The 26,043-nt window shown below is 45.4% G+C and overlaps 1 protein-coding gene across 4 annotated transcripts in view; it reads left to right on the top strand.

Moving 5' to 3' along the window:
* PNPLA7 (patatin like domain 7, lysophospholipase) overlaps positions 1-26,043 on the top strand; it is a 1,524,034-nt gene that overhangs the window by 1,288,642 nt on the left and 209,349 nt on the right. For all 4 annotated transcript variants that reach the window (XM_078642105.1, XM_078642108.1, XM_078642106.1 and 1 more), the window contains 2 exons: positions 10,624-10,740; positions 15,626-15,774. In XM_078642105.1, the coding sequence (XP_078498231.1) occupies positions 10,624-10,740; positions 15,626-15,774 (266 nt within the window). The remainder of the gene's footprint in view (positions 1-10,623; positions 10,741-15,625; positions 15,775-26,043) is intronic.

The following is a 26,043-nucleotide window of genomic DNA, read 5'->3' as shown; positions in this document are numbered from 1 at the left end:
GTAATGGCTTTCATACTGTGAACCTCCACCCAGACATAGGGACCTGATCTCTTCCTTCCATAATTTTAAAAGGGAGCCTCTCCTGTGAGTGGTGCCACCGGTCTAGCAGCTTCCATTTGTTTCAGTGAGGATGGCGATGCCTGCAATTAAGTGTGGGTTAATTAGCCCTTGTATCATTCAAATTCAAAAAGAACTTTATTCGGTGTATTTCAACCATAAAAGTGAATTAAAACATACAGTACATATTTAAAATATCATTGTTAGTAAATAGTTACAAATGATAAGAAAACTGAAAACATTACATCCGTCGGTTCATTCATTGGTCCATACACAATCGTAGTTTAAGAGCCAGTTTTAAAAATTCAAGGACTTGAAGGACACTATTACTGTGTAGCAATTGTAAACATAAAAAGGCTGGTCGTATCTGGTTAAAATTCATTTTTTTTAAAAGAGCAATTAAAAAGCGTTTACGAGGGAATTCATAAAATCTGCATGAAAACATAAAGTGCATCATGTCCTGTGGAGACTTTCCGTCGCAGCCACAGGGTGATATATATTTACAGAAACTCTCCTTTTTAGGTCTGATAAGCAGATGTTGAAACAAGTTAAATCCAAATCTTGTTAGCATAAACTTTTCGTGGGTACTGAAAGTGCCGAGTAGATAAGGCTCTGTTGTCAAACATGTTTTAACCATGATGAATTTCCTTACACTAGCTTTTTGTAGCTCAGCACCCTCCCTCACAGCCTTCTTACGCTGAAAGAACACCTGCTTGACTAGATCAATGTCCGCCTTTACAATTCCTGACGGCTGTTCGAACAGATCAGGACGACCCATTTCAATGAAACAGGTTTTTAGGTAGTTCAGCCAGGGAGTGCCTAACGCATTCTCGAGAGCCATAAAATCATTAACAATTAGATGTGTTAGGGGAATTTCTTCGCATAACCACATTTTCAGCCAGCATGACAGAGGTCGTAGGGACAGGATATCGCTCAAATACCCCACTCCTAGTTCCTCATGAACCACAAAGTTGGAAGTGGACACTGGAACACACAGAAGCCGTTTATAAAATGGATTTTCTGTGGTCTGTAGTTGTTCCCCCGCCATATAGCCCCAAAGCTCACTCCCGTAGGCTGCTGTTGCTACAGATTTTGCGTTGTACAATTTAATCATAGCAGCCGTAGGCTTTTTACCAAGCTTTGAAGCAAAATTGAAAATGGAGGCATTAACCTTAGTCACATCACTTGTTTTCTTAGCAAGTTGCGGGGCCCAAGATAATTTAGAGTCAAAGAGTACTCCTAGATAGGAGAATGTATTAGAAAGTGGTATTACTGCCATATCTAGTTTGAAGGTGTATTGTCTCTTTGGCTGGTTTCCCCACCTGCATAATGAAAGATTTAGAGTTATTCACTAACAAATCTCTGTCTTCCATAAATTTCTTAAAAGCATTGAGTAGCAATTGGAGGCCTTTTTCGGTTCTTGCTAACAACACCGCATCATCTGCGTATAGCAGAACAGGGATACTTCTTTTCCCCACTCTAGGACCGTCTGATCTCACCTCCTGCAAAACGCCGTCCAGCTCATTTATATAAAAGTTAAAAAGAAAAGGGGCTAATATGCAGCCTTGCCGCACCCCCTTCCCAGTTCTAAAATCATCAGTTACTGACAGGTCTTGGCAATACCTTATATTTGCACTTGTATTGCTATGGAGGTCGACCAAAAAATGTATAATGCCGCTGTCTACTCCCTTATCCCTCATGGACCCCCACAGCTTCCCCCTGTTGACACAGTCGAAAGCTGAGGATAGGTCCATGAAGGCCAGATGGACTGTGCCCTTTTGGGCAATGGTATATTTACTAAGTATTAAAAAGAGATTTAAACATTGGGTTATGGTCGAGCGGCCATTACAGAAACCGTATTGGGTGATAGACATAACATTGTTGTCTTGTGTCCACTCAGAGAGTCGCCGCAATACAATTCTCCCCACTAGTTTCGCCATGGAGTTAATCAGGGAGATAGGTCTGTAACAGAAGGGGCTATCCCTGTCCCCCTTTTTAGATATGGGTACAATAGTGGAGAGCCCCCATGATAACGGGCAACCAACTCTCGCAGCTGCGTTGATAACTGCCACAATAATCGGGGCCCAGAAGTTAGGATCAGATTTGAAGAGATCCGGAGGTATCCCATCAGGGCCTGGTGATTTACCCGCTGTGAGCCCCTCTATTCCCACCAGAACCTCTCCTATATTAACATTCAGACAAGGACCCCCTTTGGTGAATTCAAAGGATAACGCATTAGATTCACAACCCCCGTACAGTTGTTTAAAATGTGCAACCCATTCATCTTTTGTTATAACACATTCTAGCCCCCCCCGAATCTTTCACCAGGAAGGGTTTCTTGAGCACCACCCAAAATCTAGCACTGTTTTTCAGTGTTTGTGGTTCCAGGATCTCATCCCAAGCCTCATTTTTCAATACCTCCTTCTGTGAGGCAATGACTGTTTTATACTCTTTTCGTGATCTCTGTACTAGTTCCTTGTTTCTGGGTTTTAACGACAAGGCCACTCTGAGATCACGAGCTGCTTTAGAGCATTCCTTATTGAACCACCTCGGGCCCTCCCTCCCACTACTCTTTGAAGGTTCTGTCATTGAGATAGCTATTTTATCTGTTAAACTCTGAAAGTCAGACAGAACCTGAGTTGGATCAGAATCAGCCACGGTGCATCTAGCGATTATGTCCCTGCAGTTATTCTGGATGTTCTGATATATGAGGTCCGGGGAGCACATGGACCATTTTAGGCGGCGTCTACCATCCGTTGCTATTACCCTACCCTTGACCAGGTTACGACTTTCACTAACCATCCAGGGCCCCCTTAAGTGTATAGTCAAAGGGTTGTGATCACTAAGTGGGTTATTGTCTATAGAAAATGAACGGACAAAAACCTGCATGGGCAAAGTTAACAGCATATAATCAATAAACGTCCCCTTCCCATGCCCTTTAAAAGTAGGGGTTAGAAAACGCTTTGAGGGGTCACATAATCCCATTGCTATAGTAAGATCGTGCTCATTGAGAAAGTTATTAAAACAAGCCCCCTCCACAGTATGTTCCAGATGTAGACCATTTATTCTGAGACAGTGTAACTCCTGGAGGTTTTTCCCTAGGGGGTCACCACAAAGGTGAATATTGAAGTCGCCCATGATCAACAAGTTATGCGAGCAATCCCTCATTGATGTGCCTATATAATCACTTAAGATTTCTAGGTTGCCATAGCTTGTAACATTATTAATAGAATTATAAAAATTTATCAAACCAACCTTACAATTGCCCGCAGATAAAACTAGACCTTGTATACCAAGATTGCTTGAAGGCCTACTAACAATTGTACATTTCAGTGCTACTGATAAAAACATTACCATACCACCCTTTGGTCTTCCCCGATTTGCTGGTACAGCGGGTACGAAGTATGCCTTATAACCTTCAATGTACATATCACATTTTACAGACCAAGTCTCTTGTAGGCAGATGATCTGAAAGCCCCTGATGTGCGATAGCCAGCTTTCGTCTTGCATTTTGTTTTCTAAGCCCGCCACATTCCAGCATATAACGTTATTTTTTGGTATTGATGGTGCCCTTGTACATTTTCTCCTCATGCTCTTCCTCTCTGAAGAGCAGGCTAATATTCTCCAAATTGAGCCCACTATCTGGTGAGTCTTTGGTCTACTTTCTAGCCAATAGAATACTTACATTTTCTGTTAGAAACTTCTGGCCACAGATTCCTCACCATTTGAATATTTCCCAGGTGTCAGATTCAATCTGGAAACTTTTCAGCAGGTCCTACCTACTACAGGAGATGGTGGCATGCAGCTCGCACTGAGGCTGCTCTCCTTAAAAATTACATACAGAGCCTGTGTAGGCGCTACTCCGTCCTGCTGATATAATTTCCTTTCTTTGTGTCACTAGGCACTGGTTGCTGTAACAAGGCCTCCATGTCTTCTCCTCTTTTGTTGGGTCTGATCTTAATTACAACTGTCCAGTGGATATCCATTGGATTATGACTCATTTCCTTGGAATGGCAGAGCTCACTTTGCAAGTCAAACATTTTTTAACTTGTTGAAGGTCGCTATCCCTATATATGTTTTCTGACATGGGAAATGTGTGGCATATATCAGGTAATCACTATTACTATTGCTGAATATTTTCTCTGGGTGTGTAATGCAATTAATGACAATGTCTTTACAATCGCTAGAATACTAACACACTGAGCACAAACCACTTCTAACGTGGCCAATGACTTCTGGAAGATTCCATACAGTCCGTTTTTTGCTTTTTGGTTGCTTCCTGGCCCCATAAAAGTTTGATGCAAATGATTATAAAAAATGCGGTTTGTGGCTTTTTACCCAAAACCCATCACAGAGACTCTCAACTGGTGTTCCCTACAGACCCTCCCATGATAAATCCTTATAATATATCATGATTTGTCTCCTTCAGTCCCCTTGATTTTATGTGCAGTGTGAATGAGAGTGATTGGGAACATGTGAGGTGCTCAGGTTGATAGCTCACCCTGTATACGTGAAACCGCTTGAGTTGTTAGTTGCTTAATGGAGACTGGGGTAGTCTGTGCCTGTTGTCTCTCTGTTTTGCAGCATGAATCTATTTGGATTCACATGCTGTGCATTATTTCAGCATCAAGTGGTTGAGAACGGAATTGTTTCCGTTTTTCCCTCTTTTATTTTAGATTTTTGAGCAGGCGTCATTGTCACCATTTAGTACTATATCCTTCATCAATGATGCCAGTAAACTCCAGTGCTTGGTCCCATCTTAAGATTCTCTTTTCCACCTTTGGGCCTGGGTGCAGCGCAGGTAGCTCCCAGGCAGATGAGAGAAGTTCTTTAGAAAGAAAATCGAAGAAGGAGAGAGAACTGAATTACCGAAGGAAACCATAGATAATCAACCGGTTTACATCAAAGATCTCGTGTTTCACCCCACCCAGCAGATCACAGGATCATTGACCACATTGACACCAAAGATCTCAGGGTTTATTCATCACTAACCTGCATGCCACAAAGTCATCAGCCATGGGGCCCAATGAAGTTGGTGAATGGAACACATGCCATTTAGGTTCTGTCCTAATGCCACCAAAAGTTTGCACAGAAAGACAATCAGCAACTTGTCTTTGCGCAAAGACCACACATGTGAGGGCTGTGAGGCCTGTACAGATTTTCAGCCAAAGACCCTCAAGGCAAGGGAAAACCAAAGGTGGGTGCACTGCGTCATGGCACAGGAATAAAAACTTGCCCCTGGAAGACAAAAGATCTATAATGATGCTGAACTGATACAGCAAGAAGATTCTGACAGTGAGAAAATTGATGCAGAGGAGAAGGTGCTGAAAATACAGTTGTTGAAAGATATTGAAGAATGTAAACACAAAGTACCCCAGGGGAGATCGGGGACATAGCTGAATGGGTTGGACTCCAAACATAAGAAGTCTACCTCGACTTCCGAATCAGTATTGGCAGTGGGTAAACTAAGGCCCAAAGAGCCCCTTAGATCTAAGCAAAAGAATACCGCAGGAGGCAAACTCTCAGAACCAACCTCAACTCCGAAAGGTGATCGTGGGCATGAGCGGGAGAAGTCGACCCCAAGGGAGACATTTAGGTGCCAAAAAGACACTTGCTGTCGACGGCAAAAAGAAAGCATTTGATGCAAGGTCAAAATAGAGCCTTAATAAATCGAAAAAAGGAATTTCACTCCTTAAGGGGATATAAGCTCCTGCTATGTCCCTTGAAAAAAAAAAAGTCTTGGTCAAGACCGAAGAACCAGAGCGGTAGTTACTGACATCATCATCGCCAGCAGAAGAGCAGGAGATGGTAGTCTTCGATGACGATTAAGAGGAATGTTTGAGGCTGATATCTCAACGGACTGGCAGGATGTCAACGTAGGCTTACCGAAGGAGGGTAAAGATTCACACCCCATTGAGGTCATCACCACCAGACAACATCTTGGTGTACAATTCGGTGTTGAAACGGGTGGTGGACCCCTAAAGCTTCAGGCTAGAGAATAGACAAGGGGAATCCTGCTTTCTGCTCGAAACCCTGGTACTATCACAGTGGAAGACCTAGTTCCTATCAGTGCTCCCAAGTATGCAGGATCGGGGAAGGAAAGTCTTCAAAGAATCATCTAAGGAAAAGGAATGCACTTGTCTACTACCTTTGTATTAGAACCTCTCCATGACTGGATATCTGTGAGGTTGTCATGCTGTTCTTTTTCTGTACCCACTGTGAGGTCAGTGCCCCTGTCCTCGTCATTAAGGTGAGGAATTGCAGCCCTCCACTGTGTATGCTTTTAAAATTTGCGCAAGTACTAGACTGAGGTTGGGAGACGCAATTTTGTCCTTAGTGTAGCATATACTCAGCATACCATGTTTTGTGATTTTTAGAGTCCTGCCGTTATGTGAAACCCAGAATCTTACACTGGCGTTCCATGTGTATGTCAAGTGCTTCTGCATGTACAGTGAACCTATGATAAGTGCCTTGTGGTAGGACACTGTGCGTGTGTGTTTCTGAGTACTGTAACCAGTTGGATCCATTTTGTATGCCCCTGGTTTAGCATGGTGCATGATGTTGGATGAGGACAGCTCCTGCAGACTGTGGATGTGTATTGCCTGCATTCCTGTGGCTATTGGGAGGAGATCCTGACACTAAAGTGAAGAGAATGGAGATAGACCTATCTTTAGAATTCCATGAAGACTTAGTAAGGGACTACTGATTAGTTCTTTCCGAGTAATGTCATTGGGTGTATGCTAAGGATGAAGGCTCAGACTCTAGTTTCTTTTGTTTATGGTGAGGACGTTTCTAGGTCATGCCTGCTCCTTTGCTGGGAATAGCATCTGTTTACGTAAAGGCATCTTGACATCAGCCTGAGTAGTAACATTTTTATGAACCGCCTCAAACCAGTTCTGAAGTTTGAGATAGTGGATCAACATCACCTGTCTAGAAAATGTGTCTGAAAGTGGAATCCAAACCACCCCACTTTGTTTCTGTCCAATTTTCTTATAGACCAAGGAATGGAGTATTCCGCAGAGTACTTGAAAAGTTGCTATGTAACCAGGATTGGTGACTGACTGATATCCTGTCGGCAAGAGGTGAGGAGAAGTCAGCACTTTCAGCTGGAGGAGCTAAGGATCTGCCTAGTGCTTAAAAGGAGTTTACTTCTGAGTAGGAGAAGGAGAGTGCTTGGCCTTGCAGGAGTAGTGACTGTCCAGGAGGATACCTCCAGCTTGTTCCTGCCATGAGCAACAATCAGAAAAAGCAGACTGTAATGGAGAGGAAAGTCGGGAACATCATAGTGTGTGTATGGATCCTGATCTCTCTGCAGTGTTCTAGCAGAGAACTGCCCCCAAAAACCTTACCAACTCGAGTGTGACCATGGCCTTGGACAGCTGTTGCAGTATGTGAGCTGGTGCTGCTGCTGGCACAGAGAGCAAAACAGATGTGACACTGCTGTGTGGAGCCTGGTGGTCAGCATCTGAGCCAACAAGTACATCTCTGCTGAAGGATGCCAGTGAGCCTTGTAGACCTCATTTACTGGAGAAGCCATACCAAGACCCTGGACCTGCTGAATTGCGATCGCCCAACAACGTTGACGAATAGCCACTCATTGGAGCCAATCTCTCTGAAGAGCAGCAACAGTTGGAGGAAACATAACGTCCGGCTGCACTGCAACCATCTTTCATGCATGCACTGAGAAGAGGCTGCTGCACCTATCACAGCAACCAAGGTGTAAAATCATTTCACAACTTTCACCGTGTCTGGAACAAAGTACTGAGAAGTGCTCTGAGGAAATTGAGCTGAAGTACTTGACCCTTTCTGTCTGTATTAAGAGTAAGAATTATTGACAGAGTTGTGCATTTGTACCTTATGGGGGTCAACAGTGACCTAACCTGCATCTGTGCCTAAGTCACACCTCTGTCAGAGAGTACGGGGACATTGCTGGGGTCACACTGATGACATGTTAATACTGTAGCAGAAGGTGTAGCATTTACAGAGGACACAACCACGGATCCAATTCTACTTTTGATAATTTAACTGCATATTAAAGTACATGATTTTACTAAAAAGACAAACATTGTACTGGACAATAGGTAATTGCCTTTTTGTTGATTGTTGATCTCTGATCTCTTCCCTCCATACTACCTTCCCCAGAATCCTTGGACGGCTCGCCCTCACTACACTAATAGTCAAATGTACAAAGTGTTGTCCATAGTCCAGTTTGCAAATCCATTGTCGGACAGACCCTTGAACACTAGTAGCAAACAATCGTAACCACCACATTTGGGGCACAGTAGCACCTGTGTGCCCTGAGGCCCCCGAGCAGGTTTTGAGAGTGCTCCATACTTCTAAATGTACTTGTTTTTTTAATACACACTTGAAAAGTCATTAGAAAGGTAACTTATTTGAGTAAGTGGTTGTCTTTGTTATCACTTCTTTTCTCAACCTATTAAAGACATAATCACCTTAGTTAGATTTTTTACGTTCTTAGTGGGTAGGTCAGCCAGCCCAAGACCCCATACCTCCGACGACAACTCCGCCCCCCTATCCCCACACTGGCATTGAATTTTAAGGTAGTCTAATTATACCTTCTCAAACTTTTCATCAATTGTTATGCTAATTTCAATCAATTGGTTCTATTATTTTGAATCCTTATTAAAGGTATATTTTGTGATCCGGAATTATAGAACTCTTTAAATTCAAATATGCTCTCTTAATTTTGAATTCAGATCTTATGTGTGATTTGTATTGCAGCATTTCCATTACATTCAGATGCATCTTGAACCAATGGTGTCCTTTGGTAATCTGAGAAATTTCTTTAATATGCATTTCGATTACTCTTTCTCCTCCTGTGAGCTGTAGCTTGATGATTGTGCAAGAGAGAGTTGGTCGAGTCGGTACTTTGTGCTGGGTCATGGGCGATGTCTCAGTTTTGTTACAGGGATCAGCAGGATCAATAGAAAATACATCCTTTTAACCTGAATGCTCTTCCTCGAATCCTAAGCAAGATCCTCTCAGAAGAGAAGTCCATATTCACCTCAAAATGTCACTCTACTCTTTCCCGGTGGTCTGAGCGCAGTGCTGAGTTTAAAACTTTCCTCCTGACGACTTTGTTGAGAGGTAGCCTGATGAGAGAAGTTTTGCACGCAAATCTGGTGTGGGGTTGCATTTGATGTATAGCAGTGGTTGATGTGTGTGAAGTAGCACGTGCACGGGGCACTGGAACGTCCAGTACTCCACACGCTATGCCTCTCTTTCTCGGGGTCACGGGTGACTTCCTATGGGCAATAGCTGGTTTTGTAGTGGCATCTTTTTAACCTAGCTCAATGACCTTTTGAGACTGCTTACTAAACTTACCACCTTTGATTTTCTGCTTCTACTACTGTACATTTCAGCATGAATCATTTGTCTGTTAGACTGAGCTGCATTGGTCTGTCACGGAGATGCACTTGAGGAAGGTAGCATGCGTGTCCTCAAGAAGCTTGTTATCGTTAGTACTTCCACCTGATTTAACAGGTCAATGAGTAACTAGTTGGTTGGACTGGCATATATACTTAAGTGACCAAATCATTAAAACAGTAAATAATTCATCCATTAAACAAATTATGGTTCCTCATTTCTTTGATTTTCTGCATTGAAAGCTTTGTTACTTTTAGTCCAGTATGCAATCTAAGTATTCCATATACCTGTTATTGGAGTCTCTGTGTATAAATATAGTGTGCTGAGAGGGTATTACTCATGCATACGTTTTCAAAGTCTTATGGAAGGCTTCTTTATTAAACAATTAGGGATTACGACTGCAGGTAGGTTGCAACTTTTGGCCTTATTTACACACACAGAACAGTTTGTGCTTTTCATTGGATTTCAGTAGAAGCAACATGAAAGGGGAAAACATCAAAGTCTACCATACATGCTGCAATAGCTGGATGAATCACTGCCAGCAACCTAAAAGTTAGGATAGCGAACATAGAACACATTTGACAAATGTGAAGGTGAGCCAATATACCTTTGGATGCACAAAACAAATTAGATTGAGGATGTGTCTCTTAACATGTTAAGAATCGGATGACTGCTGCGTTCATGCTGCACTACTCTTGCCTTTGCATGCACCCATACCTTCCCTGCAGGCAGCAATCGACCTCTAGATCTGTAACACCATGCCTCATTCTCAAGCACATCAGCAGCTCAACTTCTGGTCAGGAAGTTAAAGTGCAGACTTACTAGCTGTAACCAGGAATCATGGATGTCAGCACAGGTTTTTGGGATCTGCACAGCCACTGAGATCTCTAAGGTGACAGTAAAGTGAACAGCAGAGGTGCGTTGCTAGGGGGAACAATCAATTTTTCAGAAAGGAGTACTGTCGTCATGTGATCCGATCTTGGGGAAAGGCTCTCTACAAGTGCAGAACAGCCTTCTTCCTTGATGGTACTTACTGGTTTCAAATTGTGATCTTCTGAATAGGTACTGTACTGATTATAAACCCCTTCTCCTATAAGTACATATGTATAAACAATTGCATTCAAAGGATGCTTCGTTGTTTAAACATTCAGTGCTTTTTCACCCATCTATTTTCCTCAGGTTCCCTTTGGAGGTATGTCCGTTCCAGTATGTCTCTCTCTGGGTATATGCCACCACTGTGTGATCCGAAAGATGGGCATCTATTGATGGATGGAGGTTACATCAATAATCTTCCAGGTAGGTTTGTAACCTGCAGTAATCCGTGTTAACTCCTTCAAATGGTCTGGTGCTTCTTTGCTCATGTAATCCAATCCCTGTAAAATAAATTTGTAAGATGATTATTTTCTCATGAAAATACATTTTAGAGTTTAATTGCAATTGAACCCTCTGTCGAAATGTAATATAACTTAGTCTTTGAAGTTGCTGTTTGCAACTTTCTATTTTACATCCAATAACAGATTTGATTAATTATGTGGCCTTTGTCATGCAAATACAAGTGTCAGCTAAGTGAAATATGTAAAAAACATTAACTAACATTGCATAAACTACCTATTCACTTTTAAGTGGAACTTTAATGTAAAGCACTTTGAAAATGTATGCCACATTAAACGAGTGTCCACAAAGCAGATAATTCATCAATAAGCTCAAAGAACATACTGTAAATGCTGGTAGGAAATGAATACCAGGATGCATGGAAATCAGGTCTCTGCTATTAAGGTTGGAAGTCCTTGCAGGCAGTGTCCTCAAGACTTTGTTGATTTTGGATCTGGATTGATTGCTGGGACAATTTTCTCTATATTATTATCCACGATTTTGTCAAATTTTCCCTTAGTATGCCTCCTCCAAAATCTCCAGGTTGTAAGCCTTGTTGAAGATGCCATAGGTCTGCATCCTTTTTGTATGAAGCCAGATTGTGTATGGAGCAGAAATCTGAGGCCTGGACAAAAGCACAGCCAAAATCAGAATCCAAACAAAAGAAATTATGGAATTACCTTTTAACACTTTTGGTAGGCTTCCCACCAGTTGGCCCGGAATTTGACACATGCTTTAATTCCATTGCAGACAGATTCCAAATATTGCTGATGAAAAACGGCATAAAGTGCTTGAAAGCAAACAGGAGCGAGCTAGTAGACAAGGCATGGGAGGAACCCTTCAGAATGCAGAACAGATCCAACTATTCAAAGTCCTGGGAGAAGGAAGCAAAACACCTAACCTCATCCGGGCACCTGACAGCCATAGTCTGGCCTCTTGGTGAAAACTGGATTTAGCAAAAACCTGCCTAATACTTCACCTGGAAGATTAGAACAAAGAATTGGCAAACTTTAATTCAGCTGGCTTTCTGGTCTGTTGGTAATTTCCAAATATCCCCAGCCATACCTAAAGATCCTGGCCAACTTCAGAGAGAGGAGTCTGTTGGCTATGGCAAGAAACAATGCTTTAATTCTAATGTCCGTGCTGAAGAAAAAGAAACCCATAGCCTGTGGCAAATGTTTCTGTGGCAACACAGAAGTATTATCCCATTTCCTGATAAACTGCCCCTACTACGACTCGCTCAGAGGAAATAAGGTCAAGTTTATCGCATACAAAGAGCAGTTAGAGATTGACACGGTAATCCTTTTCTGCTTATTGAGCAATCTGGAGAAACTTTGATATATGAGGCTACTGCTTAGTCAAAATCTGGAACACAGAGGGCAAGATTTGAAATCATCCTTGGATTTTAATGACACCGCGACATCTGTGTACATTGGACTTGAATGACTTAGTAGAAATCCTGAAATGATGGTCCCTATCCTCTGTTATGGTTATTTCCCTTTTTTCCTTCTTCTTCCCGAAGCTCGAACTTTCATCTAACCACTTTGTGTATGTCTTCTTATGTTTCTCCATTTGACATTAGTTTGTGAAAGAACTTTAATCGAATCAAATCATGTTTATGTTTAGGGGCTACGCCCGGGGTTATGCGCTATCTATCTGTCCTCAAGCATAAGCCTACCAAAGCAATCCATGAGGGTGAGGCAACAGTTTTCATGACCTCACACAGCAGGTAAATCATGGTTCCCGTCAGAGGAGCTGCTATGACAAATCATCTCACTAAAGACGAAATAATTACAGTAAAAACATAAGCACTAGTCCTAATAGACGTTGCTGACCGCAAGAGATGTAGATAGATGACCAAAGAATAGTCTGCTTCCTCCAGTTGAGAAGAAGTTGAAAATCCTGCAAGTAAATATGTTTTCTACAGGTACATTAGAGTTTCCTTGACCATGTTGTTTCAGACTGCATAAGCCTACCAAAGCAATCCATGAGGGTGAGGCAACAGTTTTCATGACCTCACACAGCAGGTAAATCATGGTTCCCGTCAGAGGAGCTGCTATGACAAATCATCTCACTAAAGACGAAATAATTACAGTAAAAACATAAGCACTAGTCCTAATAGACGTTGCTGACCGCAAGAGATGTAGATAGATGACCAAAGAATAGTCTGCTTCCTCCAGTTGAGAAGAAGTTGAAAATCCTGCAAGTAAATATGTTTTCTACAGGTACATTAGAGTTTCCTTGACCATGTTGTTTCAGACTGCATAAAGCTTCAAAGTGTCTTTATTTTCCCAATCTGAGGACTAATGCTTTCCCTACAGTTTCACTGGAGAGTGAGTCTGGGAAGCAGGGATGCATTAAGAAGTTAGGTTTTCACATGCCGCTGATTTTCCCTTGAAGCTTAAAATGCTACAATACGATTCCTCAAACAAAGGTGCTCTAAAATATTTAATGTTCACCTTTATAACAAAATCACTGCCTTCTAATCTGTTTTGATTAACACCCTGACCAAAATGTACTTTAAATTGGACCTGTTTTCTAATTTTTTGTAAAACAACGTCATATTCTTGACAAAATTTGCATTTGCATTAAGCAGTAAATAGGTTGCATAAGGCCAGAATTTTAGGCTTACCTTGTAAATGACAGCATCTGTAAAACGTGATCATACCAGTGCATCAAGCCCATTACACCTCAGGGTTCTTGTTCCCTACAGATTCTAATTTACTAATCTAGTCCCAGGTGTCAGATTGGAGTTGGAACTTTTTGTTCTGGCAGTGTGTTCTCGATAGCACTATAATAGTTCCAGTTATGGAACTGTCAAGGCATCACTATACGTTATAACACTGCTTCATTAAAACTACTGTAGGGTTATGACACCACATCCTGTTTTAAACACACCACCGATGCAAAGATCAAGAGTCTCTTCCGTTTATTAGAGGCTATTGTATTCAAAATGTATCACAAATCCTTTGTATAGGTTTTTCTGAGATTCGATTCTGCCCATGCCTTACAAGTAGTAATCAAAATGGGCTTACCCACCTCCATGATAAATTAATGTGATCTCTAGGACTTGTTCATGGATCTGGGGACTGCTCTGCACAAACTGACCTCAAGCTCTCCGGGAAAGAATCACCACGCACTGCGGAACGAAAAGGTCATGGTCTGTCCTGTTCCAATTTCAAATTGAACTGAAGGAGGAACATAATTATTTTCCCTCCTCCTGTACACTTTAGTGCTGCTTGGCATTAGTGGAATAAAAAGTGCAGCGCCATTGGCTCTCTTCTTGATTCTCCTCACCTTTGATGCTGAAAGAGAAGCTGCCACACTTCCAGAACTTCAGTCATTTTCTTCATCTGAAATAAGTTATGGTTGATTCAGATTATTTGTCCCTCTGCATCAGATCCTAAGTATGTAGATGGCCTCTGAGAAGGCTATCTCGAGGATTTCTGTTGTAATTTCCTTTCATCTGCTCTGACCTCGTGTGTTCAGTTTCTTAATGCAATAATCCCTTGAGCATTAAGCACAGCTTTGACTTTAGGGCCACATCTTATGGCTCCAACGTTGGTAAGAGTGGAATAAAAGGCCACCTGGCCCTCGGCAACCTTATGCTCCTTGCAAGCCTTTTCCAATGTTAAGCAAGCTTTGATGACAACACAGACGATGCCAAGGATTGCGTTGTAGATGACTACGTAAGCAGCTCCTATGTTAGCGACACGAAGGGGTATATGCTCTTAAATTCCCTAAGTGTCCTGAAAGGTTTGGTGGCATATGTGAGGGAGCAGAGGAAGATTACTACCTCTGTGGGAGGGTATTCAATTCAATTCACAATTGATCTGGACACCTCCATTTAGGTGTTTGTGCTTTTTTTTATCTGGATTAGTGGAGGAATCAATTTAGAGTTGTTTGCCGTAGATCATTTGGGGCCACCACTAGTCCCACCGAAAATGGCAAGCACCCACAGAATTGGTTAATTCAATAATCAGGGTGTAAAACATCTCATCAAACTCATTTCTACGAAACCATTCACCTACATCGATGTTAATTGCTGTTTATGGTTAGATTATTCCTTCCATGCTTGACCAATCTGTAATTACCCTGCTGTCCTTGCTGATCAGAGCACCCAGTATGAATGAGTCAATAATTAAATTACACAAAACAGAATCCCTAAATCGTACTTTATTTAGATGCAGTAATCTAGCATTTAACATCTGTCTCTCTGCAGAGCTCGTCTAGTTCTAATCCGTAATCTTGCACATATAATAGGTCAAGTCTGTAAGCCTGAGACATAGAGATGAAGGTAAGGTAAGTAAGGTCAAGCAGGGTCTTATTGATTACAGAACCGATTTTTCTGTCCTGCAGCCCAGACCTAAAGTTTCATTGTCAGAATAAGGTTTTTCAAGCTATTCCGTTTGTCATCAGGGCTTCTCCGTGTATGTGCCAAGGATCTGCAATAACATCACTATTTCCTTCAGGGACATCTAAAGCCGCCTCCTATTTAGGAAAAGAGCTGAAGACTCACATCTTTGAAGAACACTGACACCATGGGACATCCCACTTTCATTCTCTGAACCACCCAACTAACTCCTCTACTGCATCTTTGCCTTTGATCCTCTACAGCTTTCTGCCACATTTCAGCTAGGTTTGCATCAGCGGATACCACGGAACTACATACATGCATACTCTGTATGAAAGTTATTTGAGCAACCTTGTCCCCATCCCAAAACTTCAAAATAAACAGTCATATTCTGTTGTGGGCTCCTTGTGCATGCAAGAAATATTTGTAATTGATTTTCCTTCTCTGTCCCACCAGCTGATGTTGCTCGTTCCATGGGAGCCAAGGTGGTGATAGCCATCGATGTTGGCAGCCGTGACGAAAGTGATCTCACTAATTACGGGGATTCTCTATCCGGCTGGTGGCTGCTTTGGAAGAGATGGAACCCATTGGCAGAAAAAGTTAAGGTATGGTACTGCTTTATCTTGAACTTTGTGGTAATGTAGTTTTGAGGAGTCCGAGCAATTGAGAAAAACTTTCTGTTACATCATGAAACACTAGACTGTGCCACATAGTTTATATTAGTTTTGAGGTGGGATTGCAATTAAGAAGACCTTCCTGCCATTGCACAGTACACTGGACTATGCTGCCTTGTTTATATCTCTCATCAGGAGTGACTCTGCATACCACATTATTGTGCAGTAGCAGAGCCATTACTTCAGGACTTATGCCAAGTACCTGCTCAGAGTAGAACATTATCATCAGGAATTTCTCAGAATTTTACAAATAAATGTTTTATAATTCAATTATTCGATTGTCATAAAAACATATAAGTAATACAGGATGATACCGCTGTATCATAATATATAGATCTTGGCAGATGGGTTACTCCATCACACCGGTTACGGATATCCCGTCTGCCAATATATAGATCCCATTATATATTATGGGATTTATTTTTCGCGGGACGGGATATCCATCACCGTTGTGACAGAGTAACCCATCCACCAATATCTGAATCAGGCCCAAAGTCACTTAAGCAAGGTCAATGAATTATTTGACAGAGAATAGCCAATATAAAAAACGAATCCCTGAGAAGAATACATCACAAGTTAGAATAACAGAGGTAATGACGGCACTAGGAATTGTGAGAACTATGAAAAGAAGCAGTTTGAAATTAGATTTAAATGTTTTGAATCAGGACGGCATTCCCAAATGGGGATGGGGAAGTTGTTCTAGAGAATGGAGGAGAAAGAGAAGAAAGCTTACTTTTTTCATTTCAGTTTTTCTGTACTTTTATTGATAGTAAATGCATTTTGAAAGAAATTATATCTCGTTGCCAGCTTGTCACATGGTGTAGGCCAGCAGATGTTTGTTCGCCCGAGAACTGTGGTACAAGCATAGTTTGATGATCTGCAAAATTCTGACCAGCCTGATGTCTTCACTTCACATTTATCAAAACACAACGGGGTAGCTTCTAAAACTAGTATCTGATAGAAATTTCTAGCAGCAGATTCCTTACCTTAGAATTATCAACGGGTATCAGACTGGATCAAGAATTTTTTTTGCTGGCAGTACCCCCCCGCCCCCTGTGCCAGTATGTGGCGTTGTCCACACAAAACGTTACGTGCGCAGTGCCTATACAGGTATCACCCCATCATGCTGACGACAGTTATTGTCTTTTAGTGTGAGTTTTTAACTATTTTCAACGTTTTGTCAAAGTCTTTTTGAAGTTTCCTCCTGGTAATGGAGGAATGTCATTCAAAAAGGCTGGCTTCAAGCCCCGCAGCTCCTGTCACTGATCGATGTCGGTGACGAACCCCGCTGCACCTTGTATGCCTTTGGTGCCTCGAGCGCGACCACGATCCTAGGGCCGGCTCCAATTGTCGCGTCATGAACCCAAAGGCTTTGAGGTAGCGATCCTGGCGGCTCAAAATTCAATGCCGCGACGGATCTGATCCCGGTAGAGAGGAAGGTCCTAGGAGCGGTCGTGGAGTCCGAGAGCTTTGTCACACTCAAATCGTCGGACCATTCTGTTAAGTCACATCACAAAAAGAAGTAGTTGAGGCATTCTTCAACTTAACCTCGTCCGTCGGCGGACGAGAGGGGAGAGCGTCACCACTCGAGGCCTAGTTCCACGGTTGAGCAAGTGCCAGGGCTGTCTTCGCATCTCCCCGAGTTTCTGGCAGTTGGAGTGACCCCCGCCCCATCACAAGACTTCTGTGAGGCCCTGCCCCTCATATTTGGGTTTTCCGTTTGATCTGGTGCATCTTAGGGCCCAAGGGTTCTGGAGGTGCCCATACTGGATCCACTCTGGCAGCTCTGGCCCGGCACCCCTCGGGCCCCAGGGATTCATAGATAGATCTGGGTCAGTGCAAGTCATTTTATCAAAAACGTCCCCAGCGCCGAAGCCGATGCTCTCGGCTGTGTCCCCATTCCGATTCCTGACTCCGACACGGAGCTGGAGAGGCATCATCCGGCACCAACCCCGATACCAGCCTAAGCCATGCCTTCCGGCTGGAGACTGAGCTCTATTCTTATGAGTTAGGACTCGGGGAAGAATGGGAGAGGTCGTTGGAGCCTAAAGAATACCAGCCCTTTGATACCAACGTAGACTGTTGTGAGGATTTGGCGGATGCCCGGACTGGATACTTCTCCAGATACTAGCATGCTTTCTCCCCTTTACGTGGCTACGGAGAAGGAAGCTTAATTTTCAATGGTGTTGAGAAGGGTGACCAAGGTCCAGTACCTTAGCTTACCTTCGGTGGCAGTCAAGACTAATGTCTTGACAGAAGTGCTTCATCTGGGAGTGTCCCCTTCAGTACTTCTTCTCCCATTTAACAAAGCTCTTATGGGTGTCCTGCTTGGGACACAGTAAAAGCCTAACATGGGCTATTGTGAACAGGACAATTGCCTGACGCCCCTGCCCCATTCAAGGGCACATCAAATTTCTCACAGAACACCCTACCCTGGAGAACTTGGTGGTCCAAGCCTCTACCTCCCATATAAATCCTGGTACATTCCCAACAGCACCACTGGATCGGTAATCAAAGAGTTTGGACAACTTGGGGAAAGAAATGTTTTGTTCCACCAGCCTGGCATTGCGGTTCATGAACACTGCATGCCTTTTGGGCCGCTATTCCTGCACTCCGTGGGATATGGTTGCGCAGGTGCTGCCAACGGTTCCGGTGGAGGCCCCTGCTGTGCTCTCCCAGGCTGTTGCAGACAGGAGGGATGCAGCTACATTAACCATTAGATGTGGATTGGACACTACCAACGCACTGGGCATAGCGGTTTCATAGACGGTGGACTTACAGCGCCACACCTGATTGAGGACTACTGGGTTCTCTGGGACTATCCAAACATTACTTATTGACATGCCCTTTGATGGCTCCTGTCTCTTCGGAGATAATGCAGATTCAGCGCTGGAGCACTTTAAGGATACCAAGGCTATGGCCAGGTCCTTGGGCTTTTCCATTGCCCCTCGTCACCCCCAATCTGCCTTTCGCACCACGGACAGGGCTTCCAGCCGCGTCTACACCTGCTCAGTCACCGTGGCGCGCAAGCTTCCCTGCCTCTGCTTGGCCAAGAACGGTGGTATCCACAGACCCTGTGGGTTGGGCAAGTCCACTAGTCCCCCGGCAGCTGCACCCTCCAAACCCTTATAGTCTGCCCGCTTACCACCACCATGAGCACGCAGTGCCAGGCAGAATCTGCTATGCTGGTGGCCCTTTGAGACTTCCCCCTCCCTCGATGCCATCATCTTACGAAAAGATGATGGAGGACCACTCAACAATTTGTTTTTGAAAGACCTGAGGAAGCAATGCAATACATCAAATGAGTGAATCGCCTCAGTAGTTTATGCAACTTCAGGGTTGTGTTGATAGGGTGGGTGGGCGGTTAAGATCTGATTTACAAATTTGCTCGGGCCTGACCAGAGGGGCAGACACACATATACCTCACCATAATATGGATGGCACAAGATAGTTATGATACCTAATAAAAAAAAGAGGCATCAGAGGTTTAGAGACAAATGGTAGTAATGCTCCCCAGAGGCCCCATGGGGAATCAGAGCAAATCACCCACATCTGGGGAATTTACAGTTGAGAGGGGTTGTTCAAGGGTGGGCAGGTACAACAGGTACTGAGTGCGCAGGTCAAGTTGGGGAGGGCTACACAGGAGGGGGGGTTATGTTGAGAACACAGTGGATTGGCTACTCACTACCACAGTACACAGGAGGTAACACACCACAAACCATCAGGCACTGGAACATAACATGGCATACTCCAGGTTAGGGTTAAAGATACCATTGTGGAATGTAAAAGGCATTAACAATCCCATAAAAAGCGGGAGGAGCTACGCGCGCATCCAGGATGGCCGCGTGAGCACAGGGCTCCCGAGTCCCTCGCTGCCCTCCGCATATATCCTGAAAGATATCCTGACTTTGACCACGGGTTCCTGCAGATGAACCTCAGCTGACATCTTAGCTGTTTTCAAAATTTCATTTGGACTTCGGGAACCGTAGATACGCCGATCGGAGTTTCGGAGGCCCGCCCCACGGCGACACCGGGAGCTGGCACACCAAGAAGCCGGGGAGTAATTGAACAGCAACGGCCTGAGGGGTCTCCCCTGTTGCCCTGAGTTGACTTTAGGTTTCGTTTCTGGGCCGTTGCCTTCTCCGACTGCGTGCTTGCCTCGCTCCCCCATCGGGGTCCAGCCTACCTCTGCTACCTGACCATACGCCAACTGTTCTGAGGGTTTGGGTATTGGGCTGAGCTGTTGCTCCTGCCCTTTCAGCCCACCTTCGTTATTTGCAGTGGTCTGGGGGTGAGCGGCCATTTTCACCAGGTCTCGCGGGCCCCCTCGGGGCTCACCATTCAACATGACCACCAGGCCTGACAACGAGAAGCGGAAGACCAAAACGCCTCTACGCGGGGGACCTATTCAAACCAACGTCATGGATCGCTATACCCAACCCAAGGGGTCCCCCGGTGGTGCCAGTCGAGCTGTTGAGGGCCCCACTGACGATCCGACTACGTTGGCCGAATTGACTTTGCAGGACGTCATGGGCGCCATTGCCAACATGCAGACTTCAATTGGTCAGCAATATGAGGCTCTCGCTCTCAAAATAGACACTGTAGCAGTTGATGTTACTTTGATCAGAGCTGATTTGTCGAAGACCAATGAAAGGGTCAAGTCTCTGGACCTGAAGACTTCTAGCCTCACGACCGATGTCTCTGATCTGCAGACGAAAGTTGGACGCTTGCGCTCCTCCAACGATCTCATGGTCCATCGCCTGGAGGATTTTGAAAATAGGGCCCGGCGCAACAACATATGCCTTATCGGGGTCCCTGAAACCTCCGGTGCCTCGGCCACTGATCTTCTCGTGGAGGACATCGTCTTGAAACACCTGGCCCCCACAGGCCTGAGTAAATTCTTCGCTGTGGAGCGTGCCCATCGAGTGCCGGGTGGAAAGCCGAAGTCGGGCGCCACGGCGAGACCTATTATCGCCAGGATCTTTCATTTTAGGGACAGGGACACCATCCTACAGGCCTCGAGAGTAAGTGGCCCCATCAAATTTGAGAACACGACGGTGAGTTTCTACCCGGACTTCACGCAGCTTGTTCAGAGACAAAGGATGGGGTTTCAGGGAGTGAAAAGATGGCTGAGAGACTTGGGCCTGAAATACGCAATGCTCTTTCCAACCAGGCTGCGTGTCGAATATGAAGACCGGACTTTCTTCTTTGATCGTCCTGACGGAGTTAGTGACTGGCTGGATACCCTCCCCAAACAGACTGACTCAACCGGACATCCGGGTGGAGCCGAGGGCGGCGTATCGGAACAAGAGTGACATTTGTTTCCTGATTTCTGCACATTCACGTACTGTTCGGCTGGGTTCGATGTTTCTTCTATTATTGTGTCCTATTGCTATGTACCCGAGGGTGGCGGGAGGAATGGGACTCTTTCCTCCTCAGGGGTTTCTTTTCGTAGACTAGTTTCATGACGGGGCGACAGGCACACTGCAAGTTGGGGTGGCTTTTGAGTCTAACGCAGGTGTGCAGGGTGGGGGGCGTTGTAACGGGTTCTCCTTGGGGGGTGGTGGGGGTTCTTGGGTGTTTGTGGGTTTCTTTCAAGGCAACGTATCGTATTTCTTCTTGATTAGGTCATTGTGTTCATTGTGGGGTGGACTCTGCACATCTATTTGGGATGGGGGTTAGTGGATTGAAACTAATGTGCTGGAATGTCATTGGGTTGGGGGATAGGATAAAACGGGGTGTGGTGTTGCAGCTACTGCGGCGCCTCTCCCTCGATATTGTGTTGTTGCAGGAAACACATCTGGTTGGGAACACGTGCCATGCCATGAATCGGCGAGGGTATCGTTTGGTGGCACATTCTGGCTTCACCTCTGGTTCTAGGGGTGCGGGTATCCTCGTCAGGTCCTCCCTCCCCTTGGCAATCGATGATGTGCTTCTTGACGATAGGGGGCGCTGGTAGATGGGAGGGGAGGACGGTCTCATTTGTCACTGTCTATGTTCCGCCGGGTCTACAGACCTCGACTTTTGTTGATCTTGGGCGTGTAGTACTGGGGCTCCCTGAGGGCATTTTGGTGATAGGCGGAGACTTCAACTCGGTTGTCTCCAGTGACATAGATCGCTACCCCCCCAGGGATCTCCCTAAGTCGCAATCCTGGTTAAGTGGGTTCCTGGAGACACTTGGTCTGGTGGACTGTTGGAGGCTGCTGCACCCGAATCAGGCGCAATACACCTTTTACTCTGGAGCCCACGGCAGTCTGTCCAGACTCGATTATATTCTGTTGCTGGCGGCGCTGACCTCCTCCGTTGGGGAGTTGAGGCACCTCGCCCTGGGCATATCCGACCACTCCCCAGTCTGGCTTAGCATGGATACTACCATGAGTAATGAGGGACGGGTCGCCCCTATAAACCCCTGGTTTCTTCGCAATCCCAAGACCCGTAGCGCATTGGTGAAATCCCTTGATCATTATTTTGTGAAAAATGTGGGGTCTGTTTCATCTGCTGTATCGTTGTGGGAGGCGTTTAAGACTGTGATACGTGGGCAGGCTTTATCTTTGATCGCCACCGCCAAGAAAAGTAAGCATGAAGAGGTGGTCCGTCTGGAGGCGGAGATAACCGCACTGGAGAGTGACTTGGAGCGCGGAATGTCCCGTGCCAAACTTCATTCCCTCAGCCTCAAACAATTAGATTATAAGGCGCTGGTTACTGATGCTGCGAAGGTCATGAGCAGGGAACAGCAGGGCAGACTGTATGATGTTGGGGATAAGGCGGGTAAATTGATTGCGTGGCTGGACAAGAAAGAAAGGGCGAGTCATGTAGTTCCTGTGATTGATACCCTCGATGGAGTGTGCGTGACTGACCCGGCTGCGATTGTTGAATGCTTTGCGGAACACTTCCGAACTGTATATGCTCCGGTCTCTGACAGACCGGAGGCTGACTCATTTGTTGCTTCGCGATATTACTTTGCCATGCCTGTCTGCGGCTGACAGAGACCTGATGGACGCGGTGCTGTCGGTTGATGAGGTGGCTACCGCCATTCGTTCAATCCGCTCTGGCAAGGCCATGGGCCCTAATGGTCTGCCCATTGAACTGTATAAATTGTGCCCAGACAAACTAGCTCCCTATCTTCGTGATATGTTTCTAGAGTCCCGCGACTCTGGCTCCCTCACACGTGACCAGCGTCTTGCCACTATCGTGGTGATTCACAAAGAAGGGAAGCCACAGGATCGCTGTTCATCTTATAGACCGATCTCGCTTCTAAACGCTGAACCGAAAATCCTGGCTAAGGTATTAGCTAACCGCCTGACGAACGCTATCAGCGACCTGGTCCATCCGGATCAGTCCGGTTTTATCCCGCATCGTAACATGGCGCTCAACCTGCGGCGCTTGCACGGTGTTCTCGCGAGGGTGGCGTCACTTCATGAACCGGCCATCTTGGCTTCCTTGGACGCTACGATGGCCTTCAATACTCTTGAGTGGCCTTATCTCTGGGCCGCTCTTGTGAAATTCGGATTCGCCCCCGGGTTCATTGGCTGGGTGAAACTTTTGTATGCGGAGCCGCTGGCGCAGGTGGTTGTGAATGGTCGGGTCTCAGCGTCTTTTGTTCTTGGGAGGGGCACGCGACAGGGCTGCCCGTTGTCACCACTGCTTTTCGCACTCGCCCTTGAGCCGCTGGCTGCCTGGTTGCGCTGGGAGCCCTCGCTTAAGGGGATCCGGTTGTCCCAGGACTTTGAGGATCGCGTCTCGCTCTACGCGGATGATATTTTATTGTACCTTACATCCCCTCGAAAATCTCTGAATGGTTTGTTCGATGTGCTTACTTCGTTTGGGAAAAATTCGGGCCTTGTTATGAACTGGGCTAAATCCTGTGTATACGTGCTTTCGGGCGGTCCCCCTCCCTTGCCTCGCAGATGCCCCATTCAGGTCTCTCCGACGGGCTTTAAGTACCTGGGGATCTTGATATCTTTGGACCCTGCGGCTCGCTATGCACACAATCTGCTCCCCCCCCTTCAAAGATTGAGACTCGACGTTGAGCGCTGGCGCGGATTGCCGCTATCGCCCCTCGGGCGCGCAGCCCTTTTTAAAATGATGGCCCTACCGCAGTTCTTGTACGCGCTTCAGAATACGTTCGATATTATTCCGGCGAGCTACTTTCGGGAGGTTGAGAGCCTGCAGAGACGGTTAATTTGGGATGGACGTTCGTGTATTTCCCTCGCTAAACTCACTCTTCCCGATGGGGGTATAGCGTTGCCAGATATTAGGCGCTACTATTGGGCCTCGCAACGGAGTGCGATCAATCATGCGACATATGCGCCTGCTCCTAGCCCGGCGTTCGAGATGGCTAAGTATTTGCTACCGGGCGGGGACTACAGGAGGGCGCTCTACTCCAAGGCAGCGGGCAAGGATTTATCTGGACCTACCAAGATTGCTGTACGAGTGTGGCATGCTGCGAATGCGTCTGTGGGTTGGGAAGATCGATTGACTCGTGCGACCCCCTTGTATGCTTCTGAAAGATTGGGATGTCTCTAAAACGAAAGGATTTGAAAAATGGGATATGATTGATATTAGCTGCGTGGGTGATCTTTGGGTCAAGGGCAAAATCAAGACCTTTGCGGCACTAAAGACAGAATATGAATTGAGTGACAAGGAATTCTTCCGATACACACAGATTCACCATGTCTTGAGTTCGGTTCTCCCTGCGGGTACTGTCGTCCCCGAGTCCTCCCCTCTTGAAGATAGGCTCCTTGACGGCCACGTCCCCGACAGTACCATTTCCCTGGTATATAGGAAGTTGATCAACACCCGAGTGGATCTGTTAGTGCGTCTTAGGGAGGTCTGTACCGGCGATGGTTTGGAGCTGGACGACGAGGATTGGCAGGCTGCATTATCCTCACCTAAGGAGGTCGCGATTCCTGCCTGTCTCCGTTTCGTTCAGCTCAAAATCTTACATCGTGTATATATCACTGGTCCGCACTTGATTCGCATGGGTTATTCCTCGGACGGGTTATGTAAGCGTGGTTGTGGGATGCTTGGTACTTTCCTCCATATACGTTAGGAGTGTCAGGAGGTGATGCAGTTCTGGAATAATGTGCATGCAGTGATGGGTAGAGTCACAGGGGTGATGCTGCAGCCCGAGGCCAGGCGGTGCCTGTTGAATGTGTGGGAGCCGAATGATTATAGTGTGGCCCAGACGCAGTGGGCGACCCTGGGGAATATGATTGCTAAAAGAGATGTAGCGCAGTTGTGGGGTTCCCAGCGCCCGCCCACGGTATCGTTGTGGAAGGAGAATATGGACTGGTGTATGTTCAGAGAGAAGACTGTGTATGTTGCGCGGGGCAAACCTAGAAAATGGAATCGTATCTGGAGCCAATGGAACGCGTACCGTGAGAATCCATGCGCGCCTCCGTTCGTGGACAACCCCGAAGTCCCTCTATCTCCCTGATCCGGCATTCCATGTCTTGTATGCTTTTTTGTTATCCTTAAATTTGTTTCCCCACAGGCCCCCTCCTCACAATTTGTACTATTGCTCTGTTGTATAATATCGTGCCTAGGTGTCCTCCTATGTGAACACATGTCCGTGTATACTGTTTCCTTTTTGCCTTGTACTTTGTTTTTTCTTCTTTTAATAAAAAATTAAAAAAAAAATTTTAAAAAACAATCCCATAAAAAAACAATGAATCTGGTCCTACTTTAAGTGCCAACGGGCCTAAATAATCATGTTGCAAGAAACTCATGTGGTTACTCCTGATTGAGAACTAGGTGGGGGGACCACATGGTCTGCTAGCTTTACTGCATTGGCACCGGTGTGCTGATATGGATGTAAGCCTCGGTCCCGTTTAGAACTTTAAGAACTCTCATTGAGCCCAACAGGAAGTAGGTGGGATTTGTAGGGGAAGTCAGTGGGGAGTCCCTGTTGCAATTAAAGACGTATGCTCCCAACATAGATTCCCCCTGACTTTTTTGAGGACATTCTAACTTTAATGTCCCCTTTTGACGACAGCAAAATACTATGGATGGGGTACTTCAATTGTGAATTGGACAAACATTTAGATATATCATGACTCAATCCGATACCACCTAGCAGACTATCTTTAGCCCTACACAAAGCTATGTGGACTCTTGACTTGACTGAGGGATGACGCTCTAAAAACAGGGACTGGAGGGGGTACTTTTTTTACTCCCCACCGCACAACACATTCTGTT

This window comes from Lissotriton helveticus, chromosome 5_1, assembly GCF_964261635.1.
Source record: "Lissotriton helveticus chromosome 5_1, aLisHel1.1, whole genome shotgun sequence".
NCBI classification, from domain to species: domain Eukaryota; kingdom Metazoa; phylum Chordata; class Amphibia; order Caudata; family Salamandridae; genus Lissotriton; species Lissotriton helveticus.
Note: the sequence above shows the minus strand (reverse complement) of the source record. Positions and strands in the feature narration are given on the sequence as shown.